This window comes from Kryptolebias marmoratus, linkage group LG16, assembly GCF_001649575.2.
Source record: "Kryptolebias marmoratus isolate JLee-2015 linkage group LG16, ASM164957v2, whole genome shotgun sequence".
NCBI lineage: Eukaryota > Metazoa > Chordata > Actinopteri > Cyprinodontiformes > Rivulidae > Kryptolebias > Kryptolebias marmoratus.
Genome location: NC_051445.1, coordinates 20,848,644 through 20,859,707, shown reverse-complemented (window position 1 = coordinate 20,859,707; position 11,064 = coordinate 20,848,644). Strand labels below are relative to the sequence as shown.

At 40.7% G+C, this 11,064-nt stretch overlaps 1 protein-coding gene across 1 annotated transcript; it reads left to right on the top strand.

Annotated features, from left to right (window-relative positions):
- The first annotated feature begins 81 nt into the window (after positions 1 to 81).
- sdha (succinate dehydrogenase complex, subunit A, flavoprotein (Fp)) lies at positions 82 to 8,265 on the top strand. Its single transcript, XM_017410010.3, has 15 exons — positions 82 to 170; positions 1,931 to 2,014; positions 2,144 to 2,305; positions 2,491 to 2,634; positions 2,771 to 2,935; positions 3,042 to 3,190; positions 3,305 to 3,429; positions 4,249 to 4,417; positions 4,498 to 4,693; positions 4,780 to 4,951; positions 5,168 to 5,286; positions 5,415 to 5,526; positions 5,648 to 5,778; positions 6,794 to 6,907; positions 6,997 to 8,265. The coding sequence occupies exons 1-15, from the start codon at positions 108 to 110 to the stop codon at positions 7,081 to 7,083; spliced, it is 1,992 nt and encodes a 663-aa protein (XP_017265499.1). The 5' UTR covers positions 82 to 107; the 3' UTR covers positions 7,084 to 8,265.
- The last annotated feature ends 2,799 nt before the right edge of the window (positions 8,266 to 11,064 follow it).

Here is an 11,064-nt window from a genome sequence, read left to right as displayed (position 1 = left end):
CTAAAAAATATTAGGTGTAAATTGAAACCTGCCCCCCTCTTTATAAAAGTGGTTTAGTCCGGTCCTGCATCATATCTCTTCCCCCACAACAGTTCCACATAGACAACATGGCGACTGTTCGCGCTGCGTCCCGACTGCTCTCCAAGAGGGTGCTTTCCCGAGCAAAAGCAGTAAGTATCAGCTACTTAACTAATAAACCTTCTGTAGTAGTTTTATATTTTCGTTATGTGCTTAAATTATGTTTGTAAATGATGCCCTTTTTTTCGCACTGACAGTAAATTGTATAAGCAGTGGAATCTAGTTTGCGTAACCTGTTATGTAGCATAATAGAGGGTGTCTCAATGTGACACTATGCAGAAAGGCTGTTTTACTGCTCCAGCTAACAAAACACAAATATATCTTTATGCCCACTTTGTTTATTTCATTTTATGTTTTTTGGCGTGTGTTTATAAAAACTCTTTTCTATCGTTTTTAAAGAGTTATAACCAGTTATCTAGTAGGAAAATATATTAGCTGCTGATGCACTCAACACATTTAATGTCATTTTACACTATGGTGATTATTTAAAGAAAACAAAGACCAGCAAATCGAACACAGATCATAGATTGTAGTTTACTGATAAAATATATGAATAATAATACTTCTTGGTGAGTAGACATTGAAGTTCCTTGCTTTTGTCAGATTAAAACAATGATTTTTTAAAAAAAATAAGTGTTGATGGTTCAGATGCAAAGTAGCTGCTGATGAGAAAGGTACATAAACAGCTACCTAGTGACAAGAAGGTGAAAGTAAAGACAGAATGACAACAGTCCTGCCAATAATGTAATTTGTTTTAAACTTCATTTGAAGATAAATATTGAAAACTTGTGGACAATCTTTCTCCTTCTCTGACTTTTTTAAACGTAATCAGAGCATGATTTTATAAGACGTTTTTCAGTGCCATTGATGTAGTTTAGGTTTGTTTAAGCAGCATGTAAAAGATCTCAAAACAATTGTTCGGTAGTATTAAAGGAAATGGAGCATTTTGTTGATTTCACAAAGTACACAATTCTCTTTTTTTATAATATAAACTTCTTACATTCTCATAATGTTTTACTTCCACCTGAAAGTTTGATCGTTTAATGTCAGACAGTGTGCATCTGTTAAAAATGATTAAAAAAAAACTGCTTCATAAATCAGTGGTTTCTTATGATAAATGTAACAATGGTATATCTTAGATATTTGTAATTACGTGATTATAGTAAACAATATATCAAATAATTTTTATCAAAGATGTTAAGGTTTTCTTCTAAACAAGGAACAAGTTTTTTATTTGTACCTTAGATAAAGAAAGCTTTAAAAAGGTGACTTCAAATGGTTTAAATCCACTTTGTAAAAACCAGCTCACGCTGTGCATAAAGGACTCAAAATCTTGATAGTAGCTCCTGTCACACTGGAGGATGAATGCCAGACTGTACGATTTATTGTCAAAGCAAAACTCTGACCTAAATATCATCCAACAGTAAAAGGAATTTAGGTGTTGATGTTCACGCTCAAACTCTTATATTTGGACTCTTAAAAGAGAGGGGGGAGGATGGGGAAGGGGGGGGGTGTGGGGACGCGCTCCGAAAAAAGACATCGATCACAGTAGCAGTAACGCTGCATGATATTTGCCGTAGGTCGTCTTTTAATGCGAAATTGCTGCTCCAGCTGTCAGTGAGCCTGTCACATTGAAGGACTGTAGACCACAGATTTAAGATCACAACCAAAGATTTTCTTAAAATTCATTTTCACAAAGAAAGAATTTGTCTATGAACCCGTCTCAGGTGTTCTCAGTGTTTGAATCAACATTACAGTATATAGTTATAGTATGTTCTCTGTTGGTGTGCTGCCTTCAGTGTGTTTCACGTTAACCCACATGTGGAAATTTTTCGTTTGGTTTCTCTGTCAGGTCCCTGCTGCTGCAGTTCAAGGTTCCAGGAACTTCCACTTCTCCATTTATGGCAAGAAGAAAAGTGCCAAAGTATCAGATGATGTGAGTTCTAGTCACTGTTTGACATCTTAACATCAGCCCTGTTAGGCCTCATTGTGTGATGCTTATGGTGGACTGCTGTTTTGTTTTTGTTAATTACAATACCTTCTGTCTGTCTGTGATTGTTATCAGATCTCCACCCAGTATCCAGTTGTGGATCATGAGTTTGATGCAGTGGTTGTAGGAGCCGGAGGAGCAGGACTTCGGGCTGCTTTCGGTCTGTCGGAGGCTGGTTTCAACACTGCATGTGTCACCAAGCTCTTCCCCACCAGGTCACATACTGTCGCTGCACAGGTAGAGCAACATCCTCTTCATCCGAGACCAGTCATATTTGTAGCACAGCTGTTCTTCTGTATTAATTACTTTTTCATTCAGCTCATTATAACTTGTTACACAAATGTCATGTTTTACACGTATGCAACAGTAGTGTTGTGACTTTTCAGTTTTGTTGAATCTTTTAATATTCTCTGGTTTCGTAGGGAGGGATCAATGCAGCTCTTGGTAACATGGAGGAAGATGACTGGCGGTGGCATTTCTATGACACGGTGAAGGGATCTGATTGGCTCGGAGACCAAGATGCTATCCATTACATGACGGAGCAGGCTCCTGCAGCCGTAGTGGAGGTAGGATCACTCACACAGACGTGTCAAAGTGTACACTGGTTGCTTTTTTAGCTTTTTTTTGGCTACTTTTTATGTTGAAATAAGATAAGAGTCTCAGTACTAAATTAGGAGCTCATCTTGCTCTTTTTATTTTCAGCTGGAGAACTTTGGCATGCCATTCAGCCGCACTGAAGATGGGAAGATCTACCAAAGAGCTTTTGGAGGTCAGAGTCTCAAGTATGGAAAGGGAGGCCAGGCCCATCGCTGCTGCTGCGTGGCAGACAGGACAGGGCACTCACTGCTGCATACGCTTTACGGAAGGGTAAGCACATATTCTTCTTTACTTCCTGCCTTGAGTTGAAGGTCATGCTTCTCTTTAACCATCACTTGGCTGCATTTCACTCATCGATCCTCCTGTTTCTCCTCAGTCCCTTCGCTACGACACCAGTTACTTTGTGGAGTACTTTGCCCTGGACTTGTTGATGGACGACGGAGTGTGTAAAGGAGTGATCGCTCTCTGCATGGAGGATGGGTCTATTCACCGCATCCGAGCCCAGAACACCATCATTGCCACTGGGTAGGACAGGCATTCAGTTTTAGCTCGATCAAAAGAAGATGATTATGACAAAATTCGTCATACGTCTCGCTAGAACTGGATAAAGGTTGAGAAATGAGTATTATTTTCTTCCAGGGGTTATGGAAGAACTTATTTCAGCTGCACATCTGCCCACACAAGCACAGGAGACGGAACAGCCATGGTGACCAGAGCCGGCCTGCCCTGCCAGGATCTGGAGTTTGTGCAGTTTCACCCCACTGGTGAGAAAATGAAACTATTTATGGCATCTGAATGAGTCGTTTTGAAAGACGGTTGCTTTTCAGCTTTCGAATGCATACTTGGAAGGAGATGTTTAGATTTCCTAAAGGCTGTTTAATGTTTTTATATTTAACATTTAAACTTGCATAACAAAGCAGTAAATTAAAACCTTGTTCACTAATTGGAACAACATCATTCGAAATGATCAGGGTGTTCTTTAATGAAGCAGAAACCTAAATGCAGTCTGATTTGTTTTATATTCTGCCTCTGTGCTGTGACTGGCTGATGATTACACACCTTCTGCTCAAAGGTTGCAGTCCAGCCTCTGCAGTAGGAATATTGTCAGAGTTTTAGAGTTCTATCCAACACATTTGTCTGAATTTTTTGGGTATAAAACTGTGCAAGTTTTGGGATAAATGTGCCTATCACTATTGTTCTATGAAGCACAGGATTATATTTGTTTCTCTTATTCTATGAGCTTCGGTTTTATGTTAATGTTGATGAACTTATGTTTCAGAGTTAGATATGTAGTTACATGAACAATATATTGAATTCCTATGAAGTTACTTCAACAACAACCTTTCTAGTTTATTGCATAACTGCTGCTGTACCTTTACTGCTCAGTGTTTAATACTTGGATCTGTTTCTCTGTTTGATGCCCTTTGTAACAAAGAGGAATTATGCAACGTCTCATTCTGAATTCAGCTTGTGTTGCGACAATGAAAACAAGACTACATCTCAGAGTTGGGTTCTTATGACTGGAAACAGCTGAGTTGTATTTTAGCTGACAGGATGTCTTTTTAACATGGTGATCTTTCCAGGGATCTATGGAGCCGGCTGCCTGATTACAGAGGGCTGTCGCGGTGAGGGAGGAATCCTGATCAACAGCGAGGGGGAGCGCTTCATGGAGCGTTACGCCCCCAACGCCAAAGACCTGGCCTCCCGGGACGTGGTGTCCCGCTCCATGACCATAGAGATCAGAGAGGGCAGGTACAATCAAACCCTGTTCCTGTGTGTCGCTGAATGTCTGAATGAGATGCTGAACGTCTGCACTGTCTCCCTTCCCTCAGGGGCGTCGGCCCAGAGAAGGACCACGTGCACCTGCAGCTCCACCACCTGCCCCCCCAGCAGCTGGCCTCGAGGCTGCCTGGGATCTCAGAGACGGCCATGATCTTCGCCGGAGTCGACGTCACTAAAGAGCCCATCCCCGTCTTACCAACAGTTCATTACAACATGGGAGGAATACCCACAAACTACAAGGGGCAGGTACAGCATTTAATCACACACACGCAGCGCCTCACTCACTACCAACTTATTCCCAGAAAACGTGTTAAACATTTTCTCCACACCAGGTGATTGATCACACCAACGGTAAGGACAAGGTGGTGCCCGGCCTGTACGCCTGCGGTGAGGCAGCTTCTGCCAGCGTTCACGGTGCCAACAGGCTGGGTGCTAACTCCCTGCTGGACCTGGTGGTGTTCGGGAGAGCCTGCGCCCTGACTATTACTGATCTGCACAAGCCTGGTGAAGACCCCTTTCAATAATAACATCAGGAGAGAATTATATTATCTTTATATATAAAAGAAACAGTTGTATACTTTGATAAGACAACAATCCTGAGGTGATGTTTGTTTTTGTTTTGATAACAGTTTATTATATCTGAGCTCAGTGTGTGGGTTCAGGCTTCTCATGCTGCTTCACATCTGACATGAGATTTAACACTTTTTAACCCATTTTTAGGAGAGAAACTCACCCCTCTGAAGCCCAGTGCTGGAGAAGAGTCCGTGGCCAACCTGGATAAGCTGAGGTTTGCTAATGGAAGTCTGAGAACCTCTGAGATCCGACTCAACATGCAGAAGGTGAACACAAACACACTAATGGTCAGACTGGGGTTCTTTTAGGCTGCAGATGATTTGGAACAAGACTATAACAACTAGGGGGCATTTTATTGGAAAATCAAAACTAACTTCTCCTTTTATTTATTCAGACCATGCAGAACCATGCTGCTGTGTTCCGGACCGGTTCTGTTCTCAAAGAGGGATGTGATAAGATGGACGACGTCTACCAGAGCATGGAGAACATCAAGACCTTTGACAGAGGTACCGCACTTAGGTTTCTTTTTCTTGTCCTAGTCCAGTTATGTATATGTAAGTGCACAAAGTTGCATTTGAATTCACGTGTTGTTGGTTGTTTTTCCTCCTCCTCCTCCTCCTCCTTCAGGTATTGTGTGGAACACAGACTTGGTGGAATCGTTGGAGCTGCAGAACCTGTTGCTGAACGCCGTCCAAACCATCAATGCAGCCGAACAAAGAAAGGAGAGCAGGGGAGCCCACGCCAGGGAGGACTTCAAAGTTAGTTGGACTCATTCATTTGCATGTTTTGTTTCATCTACAAGTCTCTCTGTTTATCAGTCAATCAACATTTATTGATGGAGCCAAACAGTGCACACAACAGAAACGTTAAAAACAATCAATAAAAATACAGAAATGCCAGAGCGCCACTAGGTATTAAAAGTCTGGCTGAATAAAAAGGTTTTAAGATTAGATTTTAAAAGGGCCAGATCAGTGATAAGAGTGCAAGTCCTGAGATAGTTGGCTTCACAGTCTGGGTGCAGCGACCCAAAAGGCCCAGTCATCCCAACGTTTGTACTTAGCCCTGTCATGCATAGTGGTCACTGCAGTGGACAGCTATTTAAAAGCCATTTTCTTGTACATGTGTGGCACTTTATGTTATAACTGTGCATAGACCACTAAAGTGCACACTAGTGCATCATGCAATATACGACCATCCACTGCAAGTGCAACAAATGTTTCTGAAATTCAAGATGAATTTAAGAAAACAGAAATAAAATTCTTACAGTTTTTTTCCCCCCACCATTTTTATTATGCCCTCAGAAATATAAAAACAGTTTGGGAAAAAAAATCCTGGCTGAAGGTATCATAATTCATGCATAAAAGAGTTAAACTCAGGGACAAACAGTAAAGATGTCCTCTCATACTCACAGAAAGCTACTAGATCGCATAAATAAGGTAGCGGAAAGACTGTCAAGAGTTTTAAAAGTAAACAATTAAAGTTTAAAGTCAGTTCTAAAATTGCCATTGGAGAGAAAATAAAATGGAGGTGATGTGCTCACGTCTGGGAGTGTTTGGTAAAAGTCGGGCCACAGCTCTATATGAGTTTTTTTCCCCTCCATTTTGTTTCTCTAATAGCACAAATAATTTAGATTATCTTCATCACTAATTATTTCTTTACCTCCTAACCTGTATTTTCCAAACAGTCTGGCTTGACACTTGCGGCATCTGAACAAACATGTCCCTCACCTTTCCAGCCAGTCTGCTCTCTGACAGCTTCTCCTCTTGGTTGCAGGATCGCGTCGACGAGTACGACTACTCCAAGCCCCTGGAGGGTCAGCAGAAGAAGACCTTCGATCAGCACTGGAGAAAACACACTCTGTCATACGTCGACCCCAAAACTGGAAAGGTAACATCTGCTCTAAGAGCCGCAGTCAACTTTAAATGTCCCCACCATGAGTAATGTCTAACATGCTTTCCTCTTCTGACCAATCACAGGTGGCGCTGAAGTACCGTCCTGTTATCGACAGCTCTCTGAACGAGCAGGACTGCGCTCATGTTCCTCCAGCCATCCGCTCCTACTAAAATCATCTCCGACATCCACCTTGCTGACAAACAAATCATTTAACTGCTATTTAAACAAAAGAAAAAAAATAGCAATTTTTGTGACAAGTAACGGTTTATGTTGCACATTTTTACCCATTTAAAGATGCTAAATACAGTCCTGCGTTGTCTGCTTTGTGTCACATTCCTGCTCCTGCCATTTAAAATGTTTTACTTTGGCCACCCACACAGACATATTGTTAAAAACTCAAGACAAGTGGGAGACTGGAGACCATAACAAAAAAAGTGGCCGTGCGTCTCACTAGTCAAGCTTGGCCTTTTGTGTTAATTGTGTACTCGTATCTCAGGCTTGCGTCGTACAAAATGCTTCTACATCTACAGCTTCTCTCCCTGCGGCTAAGTGAAGAGACTGGGAATGATTGTTTCTAAAGTGCACACGTCAGAGAGACGGAGGGAAGACTTAAAATATGTAAATATTTCAGAGACGTACAAGAAATTTGATGAGTTGTAGCACATGTGCTTGTTGAAGCCTCTCCTCTCACTCACTGTGGCCTTGAGTGGATATTTACTCATTGCTCTTGATCCGTGCGGCTGTCACGTGGATCGTGTGCAGTAATTACTCCGTCTTGGCTTAGCTCGCTCTGTCCGCGGCATCTCAATATAAATATTAACCAAACGGAGCGCTTGGCGTCTCAGCTGATGGAACACGTTGCTGCTGATTCGCTCTTTCTGACGGCGGGTTGCAGTCAGGGTGGGTGAAAACCACAAAGTTTTTAGAGTAACTTGGCTTTTGAAGTTGCAAGAACAGAATCCTTCCAGAAATTATCTTCATTTAGAAAATAAACTGTGTTTTTGTGTAGCTTTGCACCAAAAAGAAGACATGCGCCCCATTTTCTCCCGACTCCATAAAGGAGTGTCACATTGAAGGTTTAACGTTCGCTCAGTGCTGACACTAGAAATGCAGACACGCCATTCTTGTTTGGATTTGATAAAAGGGTGACTTTATTTATTTGCCTGTTTAAAGTAAAAAGTTAAATTCTTTTTAGTTTTGCCCCATTTGTGTTAAGTTTTCACATAATCAATAAAGTATGCCTAAAACTGTTTGTCTGTGAGGATAAAAGGAATAGTTTCAGGTGTTGTTCTCTGGAAGTTAATATCTTACCTGTAGATGACCTGTTCAATAAACTCAGTTTGGAGAAATGGTTTAATTCTGATCTGATTAATGAGCTAATGGCTAGTCTGAACGCAGCTAAGACCAAAGTGAATCGCTGCCATCTCTATGAGCACTGATAACCCTTTACATCGTTCTACAGAAGTATACGACAAATACTAATGAGCAGAACAACCTCTATCGCTGCTTAACTGAAGCACCATTGAGATATATTCATTAAATATAAAGAAATTTGTAAAAAATATTCAGCGATGGACAAGCTGTTATATCAAAAGTAAGAACTGGTTCTAAAAGATGGTACAAGCTCAGCTTTATTGGCTTTAATGTGTCCAAGGGATGGCCAATAAAGTGCATCAGCTGACCCACACAGCAATAAAATGCCAAACCTCTAACCCTACAGTGACACAACAACAGTTTTCGAACATATGTTTGAGCTTCACATCTTTTCTGATCAGTCTGTGCAGCAGTTTATACGGGACACTACATTTTCTTCATTAGACCAAACATTTATTTGGGATGAAGGGATGACAGCGGACAGAAACATATTTCTCATTGGTTTTAGAATGCTCTAAGTCCTGCAGGTGTTAGGGTCACCGGTTCCCTCCTTTCTGTCTGCTTTTTGGGCTGAGGGGTCTGTTTATCATGTACATCTTTATCATCAATGCCAGCAGGAACAGGTGTAAATGGCACACCTTTTAGACTTTTTCTACAGCTGGAGCTCACATAATATACATGCTTTAGGTCCCTCAAAATGGCGGCACTATATAACAAGCTTGTCAGTCTGGCCAAAATTAAACTCTATTTCTCTAAAGTGAGATCAGTCAAAGAGCCATATGTTGTCTGCAACAGGTGAGATATTAATTGTTCATAACCTTTTGGCAGAACAAATGTGAAGTGTCACCTTAATGCTTGTGTACATTTATTGTTCGTCACTAGGAGGCAGCAGAATCATGGCTGGACCAGAGGTTCTGCTGCACATAATGGCTGAAAATATTTCAAAGGAGCCCGTCAAGGCTGCCTACATGTGTCTGTTTTATTATCTCACATCAACAGTGTTCTTGTTAGACCAAATACTATTAAAGGGTGGTAAAAAGGCGAGCAGATGTTTCTCTGGCCGTGCGCTGCAGCTGTTTAGCTTTCAGGAAGTCGAGCAGCAGCAGAAGTCACTCCTTACACAAACAGTGAGATAAAGCTGAGCTCATCACAGACTATAAAAGCTAAAACCTTGATTTAAAGATGTGGATGTACAGTTCTCATACTTTCTTCCAACTGAGTGCAGTGAAAAGTAGGAAAATGAACATTCCTCAGCTGGTCCTGCATAACAAAATGTTTGAAACACGAGCAGAATTTAAGGTCACAAAGGCGTGACCCCAAATTAAACAGGAAAATCTCCCACAATAAAGTTATGGAGCAGAAAAATCATAAAAGCCGTCAGTTAAAGTGACATCACGCTTCATACAAGTAGAAAAACACTTTAAATTACTCTAATTTCATCTCCTTTTTTTTAAACTGCAAAAACATGTTCAGTTTCAGACTGAGATGTCTCTGAGGCTTTGTGACAAGGGATAGTGTTTCCAACTACCCATGAGTTTTTGTGTCCCAGCACTTAGACTGTGGCAACCCTCTAACCGCAAGAAGTGCTTCAGACAAAAAACAAGAAAAAGTTGTGAAACACAGATCAGATTTTTGCAACCACGGCTGTTTGCTTTTCTCAGAAAAAAAAAAAAAAAAAAAATCAAAAACTGACAGAAGCTGTCAGACAACCTGCTGCGGATCATCGGTGGCAAATCTGTTATTTTAGTTCAGTTTTTTTTGTCTAGTTTTTGCGCCATGTAAAAGAAAAACTCCTGGAGAAAATCTGCAACCCCAAACAAAAACACAAGAGACTTTTCTCTTCTTCCTCACTCATCTTATACTCCATCAAAAACATAAAACAAGAACAAATCTTCCTTTCCACACAACGAGGTGGAGTTTGCAGCATATTTCTTGTTATGGGCAAAAACAGGATGAAAACTAATTATTGTTGGCTGTTTGAACTGAGCGTGAATGGTGCCCGCCTCTGGTTAAGTGAAAGACTTTCAAGCCCTGTAAAGGAGATGTGGTACAGAAACGGTATTTCCACCCGCATAAATCATTTCCATGTGTGTTGATGTAGCTTCACAACAAAAAGGTTTGGCTTAAGAAACATCCGGTGTTTCACAAGACATGATTTAGGTTTACTGGTGACTAAACAGGTTTTAAATGGTAAAAGGTTACGAACAAACGACATTTCACCTGTTGTCAAGGTCCTGGGAAGAAGGGGTGCAGAAGGTATTGCAGCACAGAGATGCATAATTAAATATACAGTTAAATAATTAATATAAAAACTAATAAAAAATTATTTCATTAGTGCTGCATATGTTGAAATCCTGTTTTCTTTAATAAATATTATTGGGTTTTGTAAATCTGGTTTATACTGTTGCATGTGTGCAAAATTTTACCACCGCCTAAAATCTACAAAACAGTTGGCATTTCAGCGATTAGCATTAGGTAATGCACACTTTTAGATAGGACAAGATGCACCGTCAGTGTTCATTTCATTGCATATTGTTGGAATTATATTTTTCACATTTTTTTTTACAGCTTCACGCATTCTCACAGCACCGAAGTGCTCCCACAGTTAGATACTGTAGTTCTTTGAACAACCTGTTAAAAAAAAGTAAAGTTTTATTCTGACCGAAATAACCTGTTTCTCCAAACCTAAGCTATCAAAAGAGCTATCTGCAACAGGTGGGATATTGTTTATAGCTTTTCCACAGAACCCCACTTGGAAAGCTCTGAATTATTCCTTT

Coding starts and splice junctions, on each gene's coding strand:
- sdha (XM_017410010.3), top strand. CDS start 108: ATGGCGACTGTTCGCGCTGCGTCCCGACTGCTCTCCAAGAGGGTGCTT. Junction 171..1,930: donor TGCTTTCCCGAGCAAAAGCA/GTAAGTATCAGC, acceptor TTTCTCTGTCAG/GTCCCTGCTGCTGCAGTTCA. Junction 4,418..4,497: donor ATAGAGATCAGAGAGGGCAG/GTACAATCAAAC, acceptor CCCTTCCCTCAG/GGGCGTCGGCCCAGAGAAGG.